Source organism: Ursus maritimus, unplaced genomic scaffold (genome assembly GCF_017311325.1).
Source record: "Ursus maritimus isolate PB19 unplaced genomic scaffold, ASM1731132v1 scaffold_20, whole genome shotgun sequence".
Classification (NCBI taxonomy): Eukaryota; Metazoa; Chordata; class Mammalia; order Carnivora; family Ursidae; genus Ursus; species Ursus maritimus.
The window spans coordinates 50,103,686-50,126,386 of record NW_024424453.1 but is presented as its reverse complement, the minus strand read 5'-3'; the positions used below and the strand labels follow the sequence as shown (position 1 = coordinate 50,126,386).

The 22,701-nt window shown below is 55.2% G+C and overlaps 3 protein-coding genes across 9 annotated transcripts in view; 2 read left to right on the top strand and 1 right to left on the bottom strand.

Annotated features, from left to right (window-relative positions):
- The window catches only part of WDR48 (WD repeat domain 48), a 44,755-nt gene extending 42,175 nt beyond the window's left edge, over positions 1 to 2,580 (top strand). For all 3 annotated transcript variants that reach the window (XM_008710112.2, XM_008710118.2, XM_008710105.2), the window contains one exon: positions 588 to 2,580. In XM_008710112.2, coding sequence (XP_008708334.1) covers positions 588 to 683 — 96 coding nt within the window. In that variant the 3' untranslated portion in view covers positions 684 to 2,580. The remainder of the gene's footprint in view (positions 1 to 587) is intronic.
- Positions 2,581 to 3,454: 874 nt separating this feature from the next.
- Positions 3,455 to 13,286, bottom strand: GORASP1 (golgi reassembly stacking protein 1). Of its 5 annotated transcripts, none has more exons than XM_008710078.2 (10): positions 9,397 to 9,810; positions 9,226 to 9,306; positions 8,911 to 9,094; positions 8,584 to 8,673; positions 7,147 to 7,233; positions 6,876 to 7,006; positions 6,398 to 6,620; positions 5,522 to 5,672; positions 4,914 to 5,063; positions 3,455 to 4,666 (listed from the first exon to the last, which is right to left on the bottom strand). In XM_008710078.2, the coding sequence occupies exons 1-10, from the start codon at positions 9,456 to 9,458 to the stop codon at positions 4,413 to 4,415; spliced, it is 1,413 nt and encodes a 470-aa protein (XP_008708300.1). In that variant the 5' UTR covers positions 9,459 to 9,810; the 3' UTR covers positions 3,455 to 4,412. The 5 variants fall into 5 exon arrangements, with proteins under 5 accessions (XP_008708300.1, XP_008708292.1, XP_040492879.1 ...); XM_008710070.2 differs by having other exon boundaries at positions 8,470 to 8,673; positions 9,397 to 9,807; XM_040636945.1 differs by lacking the exons at positions 8,911 to 9,094; positions 9,397 to 9,810 and adding an exon at positions 13,125 to 13,286 and having other exon boundaries at positions 8,470 to 8,673.
- Positions 13,186 to 22,701, top strand: part of TTC21A (tetratricopeptide repeat domain 21A) — a 31,148-nt gene continuing 21,632 nt past the window's right edge. Inside the window, exons 1-7 of the mRNA XM_040636606.1 lie at positions 13,186 to 13,219; positions 13,348 to 13,511; positions 14,775 to 14,904; positions 15,721 to 15,831; positions 16,504 to 16,670; positions 18,030 to 18,152; positions 19,991 to 20,148. Of these exons, the coding sequence (XP_040492540.1) occupies positions 13,186 to 13,219; positions 13,348 to 13,511; positions 14,775 to 14,904; positions 15,721 to 15,831; positions 16,504 to 16,670; positions 18,030 to 18,152; positions 19,991 to 20,148 (887 nt within the window). The remainder of the gene's footprint in view (positions 13,220 to 13,347; positions 13,512 to 14,774; positions 14,905 to 15,720; positions 15,832 to 16,503; positions 16,671 to 18,029; positions 18,153 to 19,990; positions 20,149 to 22,701) is intronic.

The window sequence follows — 22,701 nt, the reverse complement described above, 5'->3', positions numbered from 1 at the left end:
TTTTTTTTTTTTTTAAAGACTTTATTTATTTATTCGACAGAGATAGAGACAGCCAGCGAGAGAGGGAACACAAGCAGGGGGAGTGGGAGAGGAAGAAGCAGGCTCATAGCGAGGAGCCTGATGTGGGGCTCGATCCCAGAACGCCAGGATCATGCCCTGAGCCGAAGGCAGACGCTTAACCGCTGTGCCACCCAGGCGCCCCGGCTTTTGTTTTTTTACCTGACAAGCAAAAGACACATGACTGCCTTGATTGGCAGAGCAGTATCTGCCGAGTTGGTTTAAGATTTGAAGCGGAGGTGGGTAGAGCATTGGGGAGACTTTTAAATAAAGGTGCACTCAAGGCATTTCCTAAGGGGAATGGCTGAAGTTGGGATCTCTGGCCTAGTCACACAAGCCACCCGTCTCTCAGGGCCCGGGTTCGTGTCTGCGTGCGTGGGAGCGCTGTCAGCAAGAGCAGGCCACCAGGTGCAGGTGAGGGGAGAACAAGCTGGATCACCTGATGAGAGTCCCTGAGTTCACAGTGAAGGTCTGGGGTATTACAAAGTAGAGGCTTTGACATTTTTTATTATGTATTTTTTGCTGTTCAGGTTTTAGATCCAAACATGGACCTCCGAACAGTGAAGCACTTCATATGGAAGAGTGGTGGCGACCTCACCCTCCATTACCGTCAGAAGTCCACGTGAGGGGGGGCGCGTGCTCCTGGGTATTCATTTACTGACCTTCCTCTATGGCCCCGAGAGTAGTCCTAGGAAGCCCACCGAGCCCCAGCGGGAGCAAGACTTCTAACGGCCGATTTGGTATGGACCGAGATTCTCTTTCAGTTGAAGTGACTAATGCGATGTAAAATAGAAACCAGTCTCCATGTGTAGATTAAGCTGTCCCCAGGGAAGCAGAGAGCACGAGCAGAAGACCCCGCAAGCACACTGTGTCTTGTGAGATGGACAGAGAACGGATGACAGGCCAGCACAGACTTGGCTTCCTCCTTTCGTTTCAAAGGACCTTATCTTTGTCTGTAAGCACTTGTTAGAGACACATAGGTAGAGCCACATCTGTCACTGTGTTTCAACTTCAAACCCACACGCTCTGTAGCTTTTCTGACCGAGTACATTCCATTCATGCAGCACCTATGAAGGCTTTTTCCAAGTCGGTCATTAAAAACAAACGAGTTGTTCTCACATTTAAGACAGTTATTTTTAATAGGAATTTGCTGTTGTACAATTCCAGAGCCAGCCCATTTCATAATAAATTATCCTTGTTGGGCTTGTTTTAATATTGCATCTCAGATGCGTTCTTTTAGGAAGACCTATAGAAATTCTGGGTGCTGGACAGTAGCACTTGGACCGCCAGACTGGAGTGTGCCCTGCAGTGCCCAGGGCTGCCGCACCCCCACAGTGCCCCCAGCTGTGCGGCAGCCACAGGCAGGTCCAGCTTTGTTGAGGCGCCAGGCCAAGTGACACCACAGGTTCGTGCTCTGGGTGAGCAGTGTGACACCATCAAAACTTAAGACCATGAGGAAATACTCGCTTCATTTAAATGCTACCTAAAATGTATGGTGTCAGAGTAAAAAGGCTATCCTAGTGAGTTTATTTGGTATTCATATCCTGGAAGTATATGTACTTGTTTTCTCCAGAGTTTTATATGCAGGTTTTTGTTGTGTTACCTGTATCCAGAGTTCTTTTTGTTCTTACAACCTGAAGCTTTCATAGAATCATTTGAGTCTTGTACAGAATATAACTTATTGGGGATAAACACTTAACTTTTGGCAGAAAAAAATACTTTGGATTCTCCCCAAGGTCATTTGTATTCAGAACAGAACAGTGGTCCACCCCTGTAAAACTATATGAGACAAGCCTCCTGTATGAAGCCAGAAGCACAAGTGCCTTCAGAGGGCAGTTTATTCCAGTCCAGTTGCCTCCCCAGCTCGTGTGCGGTCTGTCCCCACAACCGCAGGGACTGGGGAGGGGCAGGGAAGGTTTTTTCTTTTCTACATCTTCACAGGTTCAGCTGGAGGCAGCTGATGGGCCTGGTTCCAGACCTTTCTATTTGAGATATTCTTACCTGCACAACTGTAGAGACAGGGTTCCCTCACTGCTGGTCAGCCTCCTTTGGAAAGTGGACAGGTCACTGCCTCCAGCACTTTGAGGAAGTGAGCAAAGACACGCCGCATTTCCAGTGAGTCTTTCTCCATTACACAGAGAGCAACCGGCTTCCTTTTTTAAAAATCCTTTCTATCTGTTGGATACAACAGTGCGCTTTTGGTGCACATTTTTTAGCAATAGTTGTGAATTAATGGCAAAAACAAACCCCACAACTCACTTATCAGCCCTCCACTGTGTTTGCAGGAGTCCTGGGCCCTTGGGCTAAAGGAATGGTCTTGCTGGGCCATTTTGCCCCATGTGCCCAGCCTTGAGGGGCGGCTGCGTTCCCTTCCTGTCATAGATCTGACCCTCAGCATGCTTCTACTTTTTTTCCTTCCAGTCAAACCAGTAACAGTTTCCAGAAAATCTGACAGTCTGCAATGCCAAAAGGGTAAAAATCTGTATTTCACAGTTGTATAGAATAAAGGCTTTAGTTACAATATTTCAAAGTGTAGTACACCTTTATTTCTTTCACTTGTCGTTTTCCTTCATAGCAGATTACAGAGAAAGTTCTGGTTCCGTGTTTACCCTGGCATCGTTAGCATCAGTACCATTTTATCCCCCTATTTAGGGCGGGGAGTGTGCAAAAGTGAGGGAGGAAAGAGACAGAATCCTAGGGTGAGGGTGATTTTGGACCAGACTGCCAGGCAGCAGTTCAGGGAAGCAGGCCTCTGAACAGTCCTGTGGTGATTCTCTTCTACCTCCTGGATTCCTCCTACAGGCAGACGCTGGGCTCCCAGACAGTCCAAGAACCCAGCTGCAGCCCTGGCTTCGGACACATCAGCTGCTCTGGTAGGCTTGACAAGGGCTTGCTTCAAATGCAGTCACAGTGGTAGAAATTTGAAGTGTTTGCTAATTGGGGCCCTCCCTGCATATACTTGGTCTGTGCCCTCCAGAGCAGACAGTCCTTGTCCTGTGGGCCTAACAGAACTCTGAATGCTCTGTTAAGTGCACATATTACAGATCAAGCGGCAAAGGTGGGACGTTAAACTGGGTAGCAGCTAGAAGACCAGGCCAGAGGCAGCTTTTGTGGCAATTAGCAAGAAGTGGGAAGGTGAGGGACTTCAGGGGATGAGAGGCCGTTCCTGCGTGGAGCCCTCCTTTTCCTACAGGAACCAGGTAGAGCAGAAGACCTGGCCTAGTCTTAGCCTCTTGGGGCACCTGGGGTGAAGGGAACAGCCTCCTCCCATTCTATGGAAAAGAGCAAAATGGACCCACTCTCGTCCAGGCCCCTTGTTCCCCCATAGGGTGAGAGCTGTGTGTAAAGAGATCCAGTCAGGATTGGCTTTGAGAGTCTGCTTAGGATGGTGAACTTAGATTTGCAATTTTTATTCACCGCTGGGGCTGACTGGATGCCTTGTATATTTACAAGAGATGGCTGTAGAAGTTTGGGAGCTGACAGGAGTCACCACTAGAGATACCGGGTCTGTGGGGTGTAGGCCCTGGGAAGAAGAAACATCGTGGTCCAAGAACAAGTGAGCCTCTGCTGAAGGGCCTAGAATTTCCAGTCCTCCTCTTCCAGGAGAGGGGGACAAGGTCACTGCTTCTCTCCTCCAGCTGTAACTGGCAGATGTCAGTCAGCTGAGTGACTGTGCAGTGTAGTATAGAGATGAGGGCACATGACAGAAGAGACGGTAATTGGGGCTTCAGGGATCCCCAAGGCGTGGGGCTGCCTTCTAGTGCACACGAGGCTAGCTGAGCTGCGCAAGAAGAATCAAGGCAAGCCCTACCAAGAGTTAGGCAAACTCTCCAGACCTATCCCTTCCTCCCGCACTCCATCTGCACACCCGACTCTGTGTGGACCCTGCTGCCTCCTGGGCAGCCATAGTGTCCAGAGCAGGAGCAAGCACTGGACTTAAGGGTACATGGCCGAAAGATGCCCTTCCCCAAGGCCCATGGCCTCCTCTTCCTACCCACTGAGGCTCTCTGCCCCACGCAAGCTCCTGCAAAACTTGATCTGGGTACTGCTCCCAGCCCTCCACCACCCCAGAAGGACTTGTCTGAGACTCAAACAAGTGCCCGATTCCCCAAAGCCAGGACCATCAGGCAGAATTAATGCTGGGAGGTTATCTCTTGGACACCAGTAGGGTCTGTGTGGACACACAAGCCCCGCCCCACAGCAGTCCCTGCACATCCTGGGAGCCACCGCCTAGAAAGCTGCACACACGGCCGGGATCAGGCAAGGGGCTAGGCTGCGTGTAGTGTGGCCTAAGCTGCTTCCCCACATCTAGGCCTCACGAAATGCCATCAGGGGCCTCGACACAGCCTAGGGCGTTATTCGGGGGTGGATAGCTGGGCCTGGCTGGCTGCCTCCTCAGCCTCTGCCCCGAAATCTGGGCTCTCTGTGCTTGCCAGCTCCTCCTCAGCCTGCGCTTCAAGCAGCTCAGCAGACAGCCCGTCTTCTGGTGAGGCTGCAGAGGTGAGGCTGTCGGGAAGGGTTAGCTGAGGCAGGTGGTCTGGCTGGGCCTGCGTGCCTGGGCTGTCCGGGAAGGAGACCTCAAACTCTGATCCGGACCATGTGGCCTCACCTGAAACATACAGGGAGGGGCTGAGGAGGCCTACAGAACCCTGGGCCCATGTGGCCTGGGACAGCCACCCCACTCCCACCCCAGGCATTGATGGGGAATGGGAGATCTAGTGGCCGGATGCTTTGATGTGGTTGCGTTTCACCCAAAAGCCAGCCTCCCAGCCTCCCACCCTGCTGAGAAACTCGGGGCAGCCTTGCCAACAACCAGGGTCCTTCCCGGAAAGCTTCCGCAGCTGTGGGCCACTCACCACCACGCTCATGAGAACCACTGCTGGAGACGTCCTCGGGCCCGGAGGCTGAGAGAGCTGTGGAGGTCACCTCTGTGGCAGAGGGCAGGCTGGGCCAGACACTGGCATTGCTGCTGTCCAAGAGGGAGATACCCGACACGTCCAGGAAGCCTAGGGAAGGGTGCAAGTCTTCACTAGCATAAAACCCAGACTACTGGAAGGCCCGTACCCTGGCTCACTCAGCCCCGTTCCTGGGGCACCTGGCCTAAAACTGTAATCTCAACCCAGGGGGGGTACCCCCACCCAACCCCAAAGTGATCCCCACTGCCTGTTGCTGAGGAAAGAAAGGGAACAGCACAGTGACAGAGGCCCGGACCCTGCTCTGTCCCCGCTGTGCCGTGTGACCTTGAGCAGGCCGCTTCCCTTCAGTGGACGGCAGTCCCCCCCCCCCCCCATCTGCCCACTGGACTGGCTCATCTGCGACCAACTTGGCATGTATGAGCTAGGAGGCCTCAGCAGGTCTGAGGAAGGTTTGGCACTGCCACGGGAGCCTCGCTGTAAACCTGGGGCCCACCTCAGCACCAGGGGTTGCAGGCTCCTTAGCCTCCTCGCCAGAGCCCGCTCGCTACCTGGGTCCATGACGCGCTGCACTGGAGGTGGAGGCTGAAGAGGAATCTCCATGGCACGTGGAAATCCCCCAAGGTCTGGAGCGCCACGGCTGGGACTCCCAGGCTCAGAAAGCTGTCCCTCCACAGAGGAGCCAGGTGCCTGCAGCAGGGCCTACATGGGCCAGGGAAGGAGGCGGGAACAGGGCAGGGGCCGTTGGGACAGAGTAGTCCAACCTAACCCCTAGCCCACCCTGGCCACGGAAGCACCACTCTGCCTGACGGAGCAAACGGCCATGGTGACCTGCCCTTCCCCGACAGGGGATCTAAAGTCAGGCACAAGGGGCCTCACTGGCCTCTCCGGCAGTGCTGACTAGGAGGGAACACCCTTCCCACTCTGCCGAAGAGCCCCAGGTGCCCACCTGGCTGGGCCCCTCTAGTGACCCACAAGAAGAGAAGGCCTTCCGTGAATTCCAGCGTGCCTAGGGAGCAGTCCTCGCATGCCCCCGGTACAGACCCCAGGCACCAGCCCAGTGCCCAAAGGCACTTGGTGACTTTTCAACAGGCATGAAGGCAGGTCTGGCCTTCCCCTACAGAGCTGGCCAGACAACCAGCCCAACTGGGGCCCTGGGTGCCCAGCCTCCGGCCCAACATTACCAGACTCAGGCACAGTACAAGCTCCACACACCTGAGCCTCCGTTTCCCACTCGTGAAATGAAAATGACAACTAGTGCCTTGCCATTACCCTCACCTCCAGACCCAAGTGGCAGGCGGGCTCCACAAATGGGCCCTTGGCACCCATGGCGACAGCAGACTTGAGTCCTCTTTTCCCAGGTAGCAGGCCCCTTTGCCCATAGGAAGCTCCCCACGTCCCCTCACTGGCAGGTGCTCCCAACGTACCTCCATGTAGTCATCCTGCCTGGAGCCCATCTCTGGGCCAGGAGGGGCAGGAGAGTCCTGGGGGATGGGTCCAGGTGGCGGAGCACCAGGAGGCAGGACATCAGGAGGCAGGGCATCAGGAGGCAGGGTACCGGGAGGCAAGGTACCAGGTGGCTTCTTGTGGTGGCTGGGGGGCTGGGTTGGGATCCGGTGTAGATACCCGTAGCCAATACCACAGCCCAGACTGCCAAAGTCCAGAAACATTCGATCCAGGGGGTTGTCCTACAGCCCTTCCTAGGTCTGCCAACCCCCCCACCCCCGCTCCTGGCCATGAGGGGCAAAGGGTGCCTCCTGGACCAGTGGTCATCCTCAGGATCCCTAGACCCAGAGCCCAGCCTCCACCCCCCACCATGGGATTCTGGGCGTCCATGTCCAGTGGCCAGGTCCAGCCAGGGCTCTACTGGGCCCCTGCCCTGCCACCCTCCAACTGAGGAAGTACCTGCCCTCTCCACCCCAGGCTGCGTTGGGAGTTACAGTCACCTCCCGGCAGGAGTCGGACTCGGAGTTGTAAACCATCAGCTTCAAGGGCTTCCCCTCGTGGGACTCGATGAGTGTAAAGAAGTCCTCGGACTACGACAAAGCCAGCGCCTGAGCCCCACTCCCAGCACTGGAATTGGAGGCCTCGACAAAACGAGGCCCTCCTCATGGACAGCACCCACCTCCACACCGTATCCAGGGGGCCTGGGGAGGGCAAACCAAAGGTCACTCACCTCCTGGAGGATCTGGTCTGAGCCAACCACATAGTCTGTGTAGGGGCGCAGGCCAGCAAGGGAGGCAGGTGAAGAGGGTTCCACGTCCTGGAGAAAGAATCACCAACGACCCGTCTTGCTCCTCAAGTTGGGGATGGGGTGGTGAGGATGGAGGGGGCCGCATCTCCAGGTACTGAGCAGGACACTTGTCCTTGGGCTCTGGGCCAGGACATCAGGCCCAGACTTGCTTACTCCACTTCTTTTCCCGACCGCCCCCAGGTGCACAGACTGCCCAGCAGAGGGCAGCATGAGGGCACCGCTCACAGCCCTGAGCTCTAGAACGTGACCTCGTTTAAATCCTGACTCCACCAACCTCTAGCCTGTAACTATGGACAGATACTTAACCCCCCCTAGCGTCAGTTTCCCCACAATTAAAAGTAGGATATGCAGTACTTCCTCATAGGATTGCTGAAAAAATTAAAAATAGAATATAGGCAAAGAATGAAAACCACACGTTGGCCCACAGTAAGTGCCCAACTGCCGTGCTGTTACTGGTGCAGGCATATCGCTGGAGACCCCTGTGTAGGGGCTGGAGGCGGGGCAGTGAGCAGAACTGGGTAGAAGGATCATTTCCTCCCTGGGAAACTCTACCACTCCCAATCTCCCAGTCTCCCCGAGCAATGCAAAGGGATTGGCCTCATCACCTCCACTGCACTCATGGACAAACTAAGGAGGGCGGAAAGGTTGAGAAATCACCCATGAGAAGTCAGCAATACAGGAGGGTAGAAATCAAATCAGTCCATTTCCGGTCGGGGCACCTTCCTTGGGACCAAGCATCAAGATTGTGGGCACCACCGATGAACGTACAGATCACGCGTGTGTGTGTGAGTGTGTGTGTGAGAGAGAGAGAGAGAACAGACACTAACAGCAACGTCTGCAACAACTCAGTCACTGAGACTCAGGAAGACCCAGCCCCCAGGCACTGCCCAAGGCCCAAAGAGGCTCTGAGGAGACCTGCCAGAAAAGCCTCGGTCCTGGTATACCATAGAGTCTACCAGAAGAGACACGATCTATAAAGGCTGGCAGCAGCAGCCTTCTGGCAGTACGAGCACCCCTCCAGCAGATGGTATCCCACCTCTCAAAATAAGAAACCAAGGGTTAGAGGGTGAGAAGGTGCCCAAAGCCGCCTGGCTAACAGGCGGGCTGCACAGGTCAGGTGATGATGAGTGGCCCTCAGGGACCCCTCTCGCAGAAGCACTGGTTGTTGGCCTGGCCCAGCTGCCCCACACCTCACCCCTACCCTAGCCGCCTGCCAGCCCCACACCACCCCCCGCGCCCACTCACCAGCACGTGCCACACGTGCTCGCTGGCCCTGCGGAAGCTGCAGAAGCGCACGCTGGCGCCCAGCAGGCCCTGGCCGCCCCACATGTTGCTGGGCACCACCTCCACCTCGCGCACCTTCATGGTCTTCATGTTGAACACCTCTAGCTTCACAGGCTTCTCCACGTTGGCCTTCAGCAGGGCCTTCAGCGTGTCATTCTCCTTGTTCTGCGGGGGCAGCGGGGCTGACGCCAAGGGCCCCCACCCTGGGTTGGGGCCCCTCAGACAAGTCTGGGTCTGACAGGAGGAAGGGCCCCGGTGGCCAGCTGCCCCAGCAGGGTCTGGTGTGGGCGTGGGTCAGGACCTGCGACCACTGCAAACCCCACCAGCCCTAAGCACCATGAAACCTGCCTCCCTCAGCCACCCCCCCTGCCGGAAATACAACAAAGTGAACAAAGGGCCTACTTGGTCCAGAGCACCGCAGGGCTGCCCCTCTCTGACGGGCCTCTGGGCCACTTTGACACCTCTCATGCTCCAAGAGGCAGGCCCTTTAGACCTTGTGGCTCCAAGAGCCCCCTCACCGCCCATCCACCTCAGAAAGCTCAGGAGCTGGGCAATGAGCAGGGCCCCAGTCAAGCGGAGTACAAGCCTAGAAGAAGGAGAGATGGGCTGGGCCTCCCTCCGGAAGGAAAGGGAGGCAGGAGCAGGGTGGGGCCTGCTGTGGGACAGGACACACACACACACACACACAAGGCAGCCGTAGCATGGGGGAAGCCTCACCAGCCTCGAGTGCCCGATGGTGATGATGAAGTCAAAGTAGGGTTCCAGGCCCGCCTGCTGGGCTGGGGAGTTCTCCTGCACCTGTCCCACAGCAGAGGCCACAGTCACGGCACAAGCCTCATGACTCTCCGAGAAACCCCCTGCCCCCAAATGTCAGAGACTGTCCATCACCACTTCAGGTGGTCCAACAAGGACCCGGGCACTGCACGAACTGTTCCAGGCAGGCCACACATGTGCACTGTCAAAGTAACGCCGTCATCTCCTGCTACCTTCCTGGGCAAGACTGTCCTCCTCAGGAAATGGCTCTTGTCTGATCACAATCCACACATCATGCTTCCAGAGATGCCTCACAGGAGAGCCCAGGCAGCCCGGGGGGGCTTCTAGGAGGCCACACAGACACAAGGTGGCACAGGCCTGTGGGGAAGCTTGGGCCACTGTGAAGCCAGCAGGTTTACCAGAAAGGTTTAGGAAGGGAGGGCCCCAGGATAGATGAAACCAGGGATGTGCTCAGAAAGACAGACAGGGTAGGCAGCCAGTGGCCAGATCCCAGAGGGCCCAGACCCTGTGGTGACAGATCCAAGCTCAGCTGGGCGGGCGTGGGAGCTGCTGAGGAGTGTGGCCGAGGGAAGCAGACCCAAGGCACAGGGATGAGCCTGAGCTGGGAGCCCTATGAGAGGAAGTCCCATGAGCAGGCCAAATCCCCGCCTCACAGCCTCGGCTCGGCTCGGCTCGGCTCGGCTCGGCTCGGCTCGGCTCGGCTCGGCTCGGCTCCTCTCGGCTCCTCTCGGCTCCTCTCGGCTCCTCTCGGCTCCTCCGGGAGCCACTCCTAGCCCAAGGGGGCCTCCAGCCCTGTATTCCGGAACTCACTGCTGTCTCCAAAAACACAGCAACCAAGCCTCCCAGCTGGAGTAGAAATCCATCTCAAAGGCCCCATTTACAGAGCCTTGCTCAAACAATGCAGCCTTTATCCCCAGGGCCAGACCCTGCGGTGGGCCCCACACCCTCAGGCCTTTGGCTGTGAGCACTTGATGTCCTGCTGGTCAGGCATCAGCCCAGAGGACACAGGGCTCAGGTTCTGGATGCCTCCACCACGGGAAGGCCCTGTGGCTTCCGACACCCACTAGCCCCTATAGTCTTGGATTCCCCAAGCTGAAGGAGAGCTCACCCTGAGCCCTGGGATCCAGGGGAATTCGCCCCTGGAATTAGGACGCCCTTCTAGTTAGGTCACCACCCACTGAGCCCCTGCTTGCCACCCCCAGAAACTGCCATGGCTTCCAATGACAGTGAGCCCAGAAACCGACTCCAGTCCCAGTTGGCCTGCGACAGGGGAGCTCTGAGCCCTGCCCCTCTCCCTTCATGGGAAAGCGGGGACAAGGTGTCTTTGGAAAGCCATTGGACAGTTACTCAGAGACAGCTTGTGCAGAAGTACTCCTCCCTGCTCAGGACCACTTTCTGTGCCACTCCGCCTACCTCTGGGAAGGTCCCTGCTCCTGAGGCCAGTGCCACCCAGCTGCCGGCCCACTCCCCTCCTCAGTTATTCCCTGTCAGCCGCCCTCCATCATTACTGAGGTCCAGAGGCTCAGGCCTCCAATCCCCCGGCCCTCTCCCAGACACCCCCAATACCTCTCCCCAACCTCCCCCATGACCTTGTCCCCTGGCTGTACTCCACTGCCCTTGCCCCGGGCCTTGCCATCACCCACAAAGGCTCTAGTGCAGAAATAATCTACGTAGCTGCCACCGCGCCCACCACAATCACTGCCCTCTGTCCCGCTATCCTGTGGGGGCTCTCATCACCCTCACCCCACAGCCCCACGATGCCTGCTGCTTTCACAACACTTTCCACTGTGTTCCGCATCAGCGCATCTAATGTAATTAAAGGGACAGCAGCTGACACTTGCTGAGGATTGGCTCGGTGCCAGGGGACTGCGCCACCTGCCCTACCTTGCACCTAACCTTTTTACCAGCACCGACTTATGCAGGAGGAAAAGTACTCCATTATTCAGAAATCTGACCCCAGGAAGTCCAACCCAGAACCTGCTCTGTTCCACTGCCCTGTCACAACCATTTCCTGGGGAACCCTCCACGCCTCTAATCTCCCTGAGGGCAGGGACTTTTCCAACAGGCCGGGTGCACAGTGAGAATGTCAGTGTTTATAGAAGGCAGCACACACAGTTTTCAGGAAATGTAAGCAGGTAATGTCACGCTTCCACGGAAAACGTCCCGATGGCTCCACGTGGCAGAACAAAATCCCAGATCTTTGGGACACAACGGGCCCCGCATAATCTGGCCTCACCCTTTACCTCTAACACAGGCCACCCCACCTATGTATGCCAGCCTTATCTCCTGCTCTTCCTCAACCCAACCGACACAACCCGCCTCAGGCCCTCCCTCAGCCTAGAACGCTCTTCCCCTAAGTCTCTGTACTGTCCACTCCTTCCTTCCCAGGTGTCTTGATGTGAGGCCTTTTCTGACCCCTCTATCCAAAACAGAACCGGCTATCCTCTGTATGCACTTACTCTACTCTCTCCTCCCCAGTACTGATCAGCGCGTACCATAGATTTCTATTTCATCTCTCACCCTCCTCTCCGTGCCAGCAACCAAAGGTAAGCTCCCTGAGAAGAGGGATGACATCTGTTCTCTCCACTGCTTTACCTCTGGCACCCAGAACTCGGCCTGCCACAGCATGTGCTCAAAAATACCTGTTTTTGTGAGTGGAAGACCTCCAATCCTTTGACCTCTCCACTCAGCCCCTCTCCCACATTCCCCCCCCCACCCCACCTCTCCCACTTGCCAAGTCCTCAATTTCTATGTTTTCCATCAGCCTGCTGGAAGATTCTCCTGATGGGATGCATTCCACTGTCCACCTTTTCTGTCAGGTGCCTCACCATGATGCCGACCAGAGAAAGCCCATCACCAAACAGGGTCCTGTCAACTCTGGGCCCTGAAGCCAACCTGACTTTTAGGAACCCCCTTCTTTAGCCCTCCCCTCTTGTAGTTGATAACAGAGCTTTAGACACCCCTCAGCAGCCAAGCACCAAACTGACCAGCTTGCCGGCCTACACTCAGCTCTGCAATCCATCCACGGTGCCCATGGAAAAACACAAGGTCCTTCCCCTAACTACACTGTGGGTTCGGAGACCCTGTGCCCCCTCACCTCCATTACAACACCTCCTTCTCCACAGTACACATCGCCACCCCAACTCTCCAACTGGCTGCAGGCCCTCTCCTCACCTTCAGACTCTAGGAACCCCACTCCGTCTCCACTTTGCTCAGAACTGCTTGTCCAGACCTCCAGGTCCCTCCCCTGCTGCCAACGCTCCCCCCGTGCCTTCTGAGGCATTCTCAGGCTCTCCCTGGCTAGTTGTTTCTGCTCCTCGAGCCCCGGACCGGAGGCCTGTCCGACCCCAAGACGGCGGGATGCGCGCCGGCAGGCTCCCTGGCAGTTGACATCCACTTGGCCACCCCGAATCTATGGACCCAAGGACGGGGAGCTAGGTTCTGGTCTTGCCGGCTCTGTCCCCAGGCCCAGTAAGGAGGCGATCACAAGTGATGACCTAAGTGCGCAAGTGCGTCCCGACTGGACGTGGTGTAATCTTCACCCGGGAGAAGTGCCATTCCGGGTGGCCCGACCGGACCAGGAAACTCTCCCGCTTCCTGCATGGCTGGCACTCGGGGCCGGCGCCGGGCCGACCGCGGCCGCAGACGGGCCGGGGGCCAGAGCGCCGCGGCGCCGCCTCCCGCAGGCTGCTCCCACCGGGAAGGAAGCACACCCCCACACCAGGGCAGCCGCTCGGGGGGCCGGGACCCCGCCCCTGCCTCCCTCGAGCCGGCGATCAGACGTCCCCTCGCGTCCGTGCGGGCGCCCCGCCAAGGTCACCGGCGCCGCGGGGGCGACTCACCCCGTGCAGGTGGAAACCCTCGGCGCCGCCCGCGGGCTGCTCGGCGCTGGCGCCCAGGCCCATGGCTGCGGCCCGGCGCCGGCGCCCGTGTCCCGGTACCGCGATGCCAAGCCCGCAGGGCGAACCCGCGCCACCAGCGCGCACTAGCCCTTTCGGCGCTCGATTGCCAGCGCCTTGTCACGTGGGTGCCTGCCTCTCCCACCCCTGACTCTGACGCTCTTAGCAACCGGCCTTACCTCCGTTTCCAAGGACGCGCGCCTCCAACTTCCGGCCGCGAGAGAAGTGCCCAGGACCCTTACTCGGGAATCCAGCTCTGCGCGGCCGCACCAGACCCGGACTCGGAGCCGCGGGCGCCCGGAGATGAGCGGCAATGACTCCTCCCTTATGGTGCGTGGCCCGAGCGCGGCCAGGCCGCTCCCTCTGGGACTCTCCGCCCCTGGCCCCGAGACTCCCGCGCCCCGCTGCTCTCCTGTCACCTCTCCAACCGCTCCTGCTGTCCCCTTCATCCGCCTTTCGCTGTCCCCGGCCGGCCGCTAATGAAGGGCCTGGCCCCCTCTGGCCTCACTGTTCTTTACGAGCGCATCTTTCTCCGCTGGTGTTCTCTGTGCACCCTGAGCTCCAAATCAGCGTCTCCACCCAGTCTTGTCCTCGAGCTCCCCCCAACCAAGGTATCCAAAACCCTTCTCTGTCATCTTGCCATCATCTCCCCCTCTCCTGCCTCTGCCTCTTCTGCGTCCCCTACCTCAGTAGACGGCACCACTGTTTGATCCTACAGCCTTCACTCTTCTCCATTCCCACATCGGGTCCTGTCTATCAGCAGGAAATGTCAGCTCCTACAAGTGTTCTGACAGAACCCACGGCTTTGTATCTCCTAGCCCAGGATCCCCACCATCTCTCTCCAGGCATCTGAAACAGTACCCCCCCACACACACACCCCAAAAAGTTCTCTGCTTCAGGTCTCTCTTCACCAGCAGTCCCCACACCACCACCACCACCACTCACACACACATATCTGAACACATTCCTCCTCCTGCTTAAAACCATTCCAACTGCTTCCTATTACCCTGAGGATGCTGTCCGGGCTCTTTCATATGGCCCACAAGACTGTTCACAACCCAACCACATCTCCTCCCCAGCCGCAGCACCCACAAACCTTAGGGGAAGTGAGACTTCACTTTGCAATCTCAGCCCCTACTACTGCATGACCTTTGTCAAGCCATGGTCTTTATAGGCTTCAGCTTCTTCAACTATGAAGCATATGGAGACAATAATGCATAAGATAATGGGTGTAAAGCCCTTGATACTGTTCCCAACAAGTGTTTAACCCCAGTAACTTACAACTCTAACTGGTGGTGTCCCCATTCTTGCTACTGGTCCTCTCTCTTTCCCCTTATTCCCTTCCTAAAACAAAGCCTAAGTTGAATTCTCCATCACATTTGAACCAGACTCTGTGGATAATTCACAAACACGTCCAAGCTCCTTCCTGGGGAACTGCAATGGAGCTACTCCTGGGGCTGGTGAAGAACAAAATGAGGGCTCTTCCCTGCCTTCCTTTTGCAGAATGGAGGAGGAGCAGAGAATAGGGGAGAAAGTGGGTCAGAACAGAGAGAAGGGACTGGGGCTGTTGCCACTGTGTCTTCCTCTCTACAGGCTGGGATCATTTACTATAGCCAGGAACAGTACTTCCACCATGTGCAGCAGGCTGCGGCCGTGGGCCTGGAAAAATTCAGCAATGACCCTATCCTACAGTTCTTTAAAACCTATGGGATCCTCAGGGAAGGTAAGGACTTGCCAGTGTTGGCCTTCTGATGTCAGGCACCAGCCCAGCACTGACACTCTGGCTCCACCTGGAAAGTCTCCTTATACCCCAACCATGTTCCCATGGAGAGAGTCTTACACTCAGTAGCTAGGTTCCCAGGTTAATCCACACATGGCTGTGTAATACATATCTAGTTGACTTTTGAGACATCAGAGAGCTCACTACCCTTGCTCTGCACCTCAGTTTCCCTCTCTGGAAAATGAGTGGGTGGGGAGACATGACTGCCTGCTTATTGGGTGAATCCCAGGCTTGGAAACTGGGATCTGGTAGTGCAGGAAAAGGAGGAAGTGGTAGGTATGGGTAAAGGCAAGTATGGTGCAGGAGCAGGGGGAGGAACGAGCCTCACACAGGTGCTGACTCACTGACAGTTGGAAGGTAGTCCTGGGCCGGGGGCTGGCAGAGCCACCGATGGCCAACGTCAATGGATGCAGAGGGGTATGTGTACTCTGAGGCTCTTGAGCAGCTAGCTGGAATGACCTGACGTCCTTCTTCAGAACTGACCCCCAGGCCCAAATCCTGGCCTCACAGGTGTCCCTTCAAGTACTCACAGGTACATCTGAGCTCCAAGCCCTCTAGCCCCTGGCAGCCTGGACCGTGGGACCAGCAGCTGTTTCAGGGAACTTGGGCCATTGGGGACGTTTGGACCAGTTAGCCTAATGATTCTGGGTGAAGCCAGGTGGTGCCAAGCCTTGAGTCAGCTCTGACAAGGGCTCCCATGTGTCTGCCACAGAGCCTCCTGCCCTCTGGGGACATAACCGTGTGGGCTTTTCTTTGCAGAACACATCCAGGATGCCATCAGCAACCTGGAGAGCATCCGGAATCATCCAGACGTGTCCTTGTGCTCCATCATGGCCCTCATTTACGCTCACAAGTGCTGTGAAACCATCGGTGAGTGCAGCCAGGCCCAGCAAGGCCTGGCCCCACTGCGGGAAGACAGCCCCACTCCAGAGCCGCAGCCCCCCCAAGGGCTGTCACAGGAGGTGGGCTCACCAGTGACAGCCCCTGCCGTTGGCCAGTGAGGAGTGGTTTCTGTTCTCTCCCCTTGGGATCCTCAAGGAAGATCCCATGCCCAGGTTCAGCTGAGTGGGAGCCACGGGCAAAGAGCATGACAGTGGGAGGGGTCCTCTTTCCAGATCCCCCGAGTTGGGAAGACACCCTGCTTTCCTTTGCCCAGACTTTGTTGAGACAAATGAAGTTGATATAAATAATTCCACCCCTAATGTCCACCGCTCTAGAGTCAGGGAAAGATTCCAAGACACTACAAACAACTATTTCCCCTCTCAGGATGGGTTGTGGGGCTGAGGTAGGGGATTCAGTTTGGTCTGTCCGCTCGGCAAACTGCTGGGCACAGGGGAGAAAAGTGAAACCTCAGACAGCAAACCCAAGTCCCGGCGTGGGCAGCTCCTGTGGTTTCCAGGCCCTGGGCTGGCATGTAGTCTGCTGTGTGTTGAAGGAGGCTCAGAGTGGCCAGAGGCAGCTCCCAGGGCCCTCAGTGCCTCCTGCAGGACCAGGCAGCCCTCCTCCCTCTGACTCACCCTCTTCCTCCTCTCGGATTCACAGACCAGGAAGCCATTCAGGAGCTCGAGAGCAGCCTGAAGGAAGTCCGCAATATGGCCAGCGCGACGGCCCTGTACTATGCCGGCCTCTTCCTCTGGCTCATGGGCCGCCATGACAAGGCCCGGGAGTACATCAACCGCACCCTGAAGATCTCCAGCAGCTCCAGAGAGGTACCTGCCTCAGGCGTCAAGGGGACAGCAGCTGCAGAGAGCAGCCTCCCAACGCAGCCGAGGGTGGTGGCCGTTACTCCCGCGGAGCACCCTGGGACTGGGAGAGCGCCGTACCCGGGCACTGACGAGACCCCCGGGCTCATAGGAGCCCCCACCCACGTTGTCTCAGTGGTTAGCTGAGGACACATTGGCATGTGTGCAGAGTCTAATCTGCAGACAGCTGTTCTGAGGCCTCTACTGTGTGTTTTTTAGATCTTGGATTAGGTGCCGACATTTTGAAATCAAAAGATTTTTGCCTAAAAGCCCAGATTTCTGGGTTCTTTTGGAAAACTAGACGAGTTGGCTATGCTGGGCCTACCTTCCCTCCTTGCAGTGGTCTGCTGGGTATCAGTGGTGGCCCATACGGCAGATTCTCACACGCGGTGCATCGGGACTAATATAGAGTTTGAAGCCTCAGTCTAGGCTCAGGCTCGTTGCCACCTCAGCAGGGATGATCTCACCCCCAAGGGGGTGAAAATTGGTTCCCTGAGGAGGGGGTGAAAAAACTCTTACCATTTATGTATAAAACACAGATTTATACACTGCATAAACAGATAGTAGTATATCTGTGATATTAAAATGTCTTGGAGGGAGAGGGAATGATTAAGAAAAATGTCTGAAAAGGCCCCTTAGGAGGGGAGCGATGGGAAAGAGTTGAGAAGCACTGGTCTAGGGCATGAGGGCTGCTTCAGGCCAGTGTCACCCCAGTGCCCCGTGACCTCACCTCCCAGGCCTGGCCACCTGTCTGCCAGCACAGGCTGGGTGAAGACTGGAGCAGAGCCCACAAGGCCCTCAAGCTCCAAATGGCTCCTGTTCACCCCCCAAGAAGGCATTCCCACCTCCCACACAGTCCAGGCCCTGCGCAGGGCTAAGGCACACGTGGAGAGAGCAGGAGAGGCCGTGCCCAGTGACGCATGGTGGCCTTCTGACCCCAGTGTAGAGTAAACAGGCAATGACAAGATAGGTGACAATATGTCAGTAGGAACAGCAGAGCCGTGGGGTTCCCGGGGAGGGCCCACCCTCAGCCTGGAAGATCACGGAAGGCCTCCGACAGGAGGGTCCTCCTAGGCGGAATTTGAGAGACTTGTGGAGTTAATCAGGTGAAGGGGTTTGCCTGGGAGCACTGTGTGGGGACAGGAGCAAGCAGAGCAAAGTCCTGGCAGTGGGAGGGAGCTGGGCTGTCCTGGGATCTGCAAGTAGGTGCGCCTGGAGGGGTCTCGGGGTGCAGAGTGACAGGGGTGGGACATGAGGCAGGAGAGCAGGCTGGGTCGAGGCTCTGCAAGACCCAGGACTTCATCTTCTGTCTTGTTCTGATCCCAGGGCTATGTGCTCCGAGGCTGGGTGGACCTCACCTCAGACAAGCCCCACACCGTGAAGAAATCCATCAAGTACCTGGAACAAGGAGTGCAGGACAGCAAAGATGTGCTGGGACTGATGGGAAAGGTGGGCAGTGGGGGGAGGGGAACAATCCCTACCTGGGCCATTAGAGCCAGAGACCCTCTGTCTCTGGGCCCTTACCTGGCTGATGAGGAGTGGGGGCCCAGAGAGGGTCAGGGTCACACAGCAGCCCAGGGCCCACTCGGTTCTCACAATCACACCTGCTCAGTCTGAGTCCCCATCTCGTTCTGCATGGGGTCTTGTCAGGGTCTGTCTTTTTTTCTCCGTATCTTTCTATCACGCTTTCTCTTCTCACCTATTAAGTTCAGTGGGGCAAAAGAGAAGGGATGTATGTGGTTTGTGTTTTCCGATCTCAATTTAAATTAAGTTACATTTTCCTTATGTGACCCCCACTGAATCAGTCTGTGAAGGAAAAGCTAGCCCTCTTATTCTCTTCTCTTAGTATATATTTTCTTAGAAAATGAATATGTACTCATTAAAAAAACAGAAGGCTAAAAAAGTCAAAAGGTGAATTAAAATGACATCCTTCATGCTCCCCCTCCAAACAGCTCATGTGGACCTTTTGGGGCCTTAGTGTGTTCCAGTCTTTTCTCTATGCATGTGGTTCAGGGTGTGCCTTAGAAGGGCTTTCTGGGAAACGGAAGCCAAGGAGAGCCTCATGCAGCAGGTGTATTGGGGGCACCCTTGGGACCAACACCTGTGGGGAAAGGGACAGAAGCAGGACTGGATAGCAGGAGAAATTGGGCTGTGACACAGCCATAGCAAAGGCCTCAGCCAACTCGGGGTTCTAGAGCTGGGGTGGCCTATCCCTGACCTCCTCCCTGACCACATGCCGGATGGGGGCTACCCCTGGGGAGGGGGTGACCTGGCATGAGGCCGCTGCCTTTAGCCATGGATGACCCCAGGGGGCAGGCCCCCCAGCAAGCTATCAGCTGCCAGCTCTCCTGGTCCTGAAGGGGACCCCACTGAGCACCCTCCACAGGGAGGGAGATAGTGTTGTTATTTAAGTTAGTTGTAATCATAAGGCATCTTATCATTCCGTTTCCTTTTCTTTATGTAAGATTTTGTCATAAGCCAGTGTCATTTTGAAAACTCCATTAAACCAATCCCCTGTTGTATGGACCTCATATAATTTGCCAGCCCCATTTCCTATTTTGGACATTGAGATTGTTTCCAATTTACACTTAGAAAGAGTGCTGCAGTGAGCACATCTATTCATCAATCTATCTAGAACAATACTCCTCTTGTTTTTAATAAGTTTTTTGAGGGCGGGTTGCCGAAGGTCTAACGTAAGCTATCCTTTTCAGAGTCCAGTTTCAAGTCCTTTGGGAGCATTGCTCTCTGCCCCTCAAGCACCTGCATCATGACACACTCGGGAGAACCTGGTGGCTCGCACTGGCCTGCACAGGCCAGAACCCCAGCCCAGTGGGCCTTGACAGAGAAAAAGCTATCAAGGGGGTTGCCTGCAAGCCCGAACTGACCCTGGGCCCGAGCAAGCAGTTTTCAGTGGTACACTTCAAGAAAGTGAATGGCAAACGAGTGGGCCTTATGTGGGACTGGAAAGTGCCCAGCACCCTCAGGTCTCCCCCAGGGGTGGCCCACACATGGCCTTGCCATATCCCGCACCTGCTAGGGCTCCCTGTCTCCCCTGAGCCCTTGCTTTGCCTGTCCAGGAACCCAAGCCTGCTGCGGACTTTGATCTGTGACTTTGAGGGATGACTCCTTCCCCTGGGGATTGGAGGGATTCCCTGGCACAGCTGAGGGGACCTGCAGCACCCCTGTGTCAGACTCTGCTCCTGTTCTGGTAGAGACCTGGACACCCCCTCTCCCCCGACCTCCCTTCGTGAGCACTGATGGAGGGTCTTCTCTTGGGCTTTCAACAGGCAACCTACTTCATGTTGCAGCAGAACTACTCGGGGGCGCTGGAGGTGGTGAACCAGATCACCGTCGCCTCAGGGAACTTCCTGCCTGCCCTGGTCCTAAAGATGCGGCTGTTCTTGGCTCGGCAGGACTGGGAGCAGACAGTCGAAACAGGACACAGGTGAGGGGCGGGGGTCAGCCAACACCACTGCACCAGTGTGCTGCTGCTTTCCTTTTTCACAAGCTAATATGTTCCCATCTTACAAGCTGGGGAGAGGGCAGACACCATGTATTTGATGGAACAAGACATAAAAGTAAATACTGTCAACAGAGCAGGTAGCAATAGTGATGCGATCATATGGGGGGGGGCAGGGAGGCCGTGGCTTCTGATGGACAAAGAAATGGGCATATCTAGAGGTATAAGCACATTGTTAGGAGACAGGTGGGGGGAGTGACCCAAAGAACCCAAAGCACCCAGGGTTACAGGGCAACAAGCTGTTGCCTCTAAAGAATAGGGGGTGGGGGGCATAAAGGGACTGTTGCATTATTTAATTGTTGTAAACTATGGGTATGATATACTGTGATAAAAACTTCAGGGGGCAAGGTCATTGGTGACCAGGAGAAGACCTTTAGCTGAGGCTGGGCCCATCGGCCAGACAACCAGAGCTGGGGAGTTCCTGGGGCTTGTGGAAGCCAGACACCAAGTCGGGGTGACCTTGGAGCGTGGTCACTGTCCATAGAAATAAAGACCATTTGGGGGGAGGGATGTTTGATGGAAGGTTTTCTGAGGATGGAATTTTCGGAGATAACTGAAGCTTACTCTTTAAACTCTAACACTTGAACTATTTTCATTAAGTAAATTAAAATGTATGCTACTCATTTTCTTCCTAAAAAGAGTTAACAGATTATTTTTTTTCTGAGTGACCACAAGTTATCACTATGAATCGTTACTAAATGGTGGTACCGTACGGCACAGTTCAAAACCAAAACAAAACACAAGCAGACCTCTTTCTTCCCAGTGGAGAGATGGTAATACCTGTAATGATCAGCCCTGGAATTTGCATCCCAGAGAGAGGCACGCGGTAGCAAAGGAACATGATTCGAGCCTGCTCAGCCCACAGGGGCCCCCTCGTGAGTGCCTGTGTGGGCCTCGGCTTCCCTCTCTCACAGTTGACACCTGGCCAGTGTCCTCGGCAGGAGCTGGGTCAAGAGCTTGCTTTAGAGGCTTGGCCTTCGTCCAGCGGGATCCTGGGAACACCTGGCTGAAGGCCACAACCATGGTGTGCGCAGCCTCCCTCGCCCAAGGCCCTGCTGCCCTGCCCACGGGGAACAGTGTTTAGTGCCAACAGGCTGAGTCCCACACCCAATGCCTGCCCTCCTGGAGGTTTCCCCAGCTAGTGGTGTTCACAGAACTCCCCCACTGTTTTTTATTTAAAAGAAAAATTTTAAATGTGTTTTTAAAGTTTGTTTATTTATTTACTTATTTATTTAAGCAATCTCTACGCCCAGCGTGGGGCTTGAACTCACAACCCCGAGATCGGGAGTCCTGTGCTCTACGGACTGAGCGAGGCCGGCACCCTGCCCCCATTGGTTTTTAAATCTCTGCCCCCTCTAGGTGTGTTTCTCTTTACATCCCTAATATTATTTATTTTTCCCTTCCCTCTTATTTTTCCTCATCAACATTAAAGTAATTTGTTTCTTTCATTAGTCTTTTTAAAGACCCAGCTTTGAGTTTTGTAGCTGGTGTCTATCACACCTCTGTTTTCTACTTTGTTAATGTCTGTTCTTTATGATTTCCTGCCAGCTCCTTCCTACGGGCTGTTCTGCTCTGGTTTTCTAACTCTTGAGTGGGATGACTGGTTCATCCATTCTCAATTTTCTTTTAGAATATAAGTGGTTTAAGTCTGTGCATGTCCCTCAAGGTACCATTCTAGCAGGATCTACACATTTGGATGTGATATTTTCGGTATCATTTGGTTCTAAGAATTTTCTAATATCCATTCTGATTCTTCTTTAGTCCATAAGTTATTTAAAGGTTTTTCTTTAATTTCCAAATGTATTTGGTTCCCAGTACCTTCAGAATCACTCTAAAGGGTTAGAACCATTTGAACGTTGACTGCCTAATCAATCCTGTTGGAATTTTGTATGTTAATTAGAATAACCCTCTATGAAGCACAAGGGCATCCCTGACCAGGCTGAAAAATAGGAAGTTTCCAATAAAGAAACAGAATATCAAAAACCCCATAGTATGTATGACCGGAAACTGTGTCTTCACAATGACACATGATGGAAAGCAAGCTTCCCTTTCTATCATTCAACCACAGATGACTCCCCAAGCACCTCTCCACCACCCTGGAACCATGGGACCATGGTACCATGATCATGTCTGTGATACTTGGAATATGAATAGACTTTTGTCACAAATCGCCCCAGATACATGACTTAAATAACATGAGAGGTTATTCCTCTCTCAAGCAAAAGTCTAGGTGGTTGTCCAGGACTGGGGCAGCAACTTAACTCTGTAGTGTCCCACGCCCCTTATGTCTTGCTGCTCTACCATTCCTGGTATGTGGCTCACGTGGTCCACGTTTCAGCCAGCAAGAAGGAGGAAAGAGAAGAAAGAGAAGGCAGGCTCTAAGGATAGAGCTTGATGTCACCTGGGGCACTTGCACTCACATCCAGTTGGCCGGAACTTAATCACAGGGCCACACCTCAGCTGCAGGGGAAGGCTGGG

What these genes read in the sequence shown, in the direction of transcription:
- GORASP1 (XM_008710070.2), bottom strand. Translation starts at nt 9,458, where the DNA reads ATGTGTGGCCTGCCTGGAACAGTTCGTGCAGTGCCCGGGTCCTTGTTG. An exon ending in TTGTTGGACCACCTGAAGTG is followed by an intron (nt 9,307 to 9,396) that starts GTGATGGACAGT and finishes GCTGTGGGACAG; the next exon opens with GTGCAGGAGAACTCCCCAGC. An exon ending in GCCTGGGGTGGAGAGGGCAG is followed by an intron (nt 6,621 to 6,875) that starts GTACTTCCTCAG and finishes GGACTTTGGCAG; the next exon opens with TCTGGGCTGTGGTATTGGCT.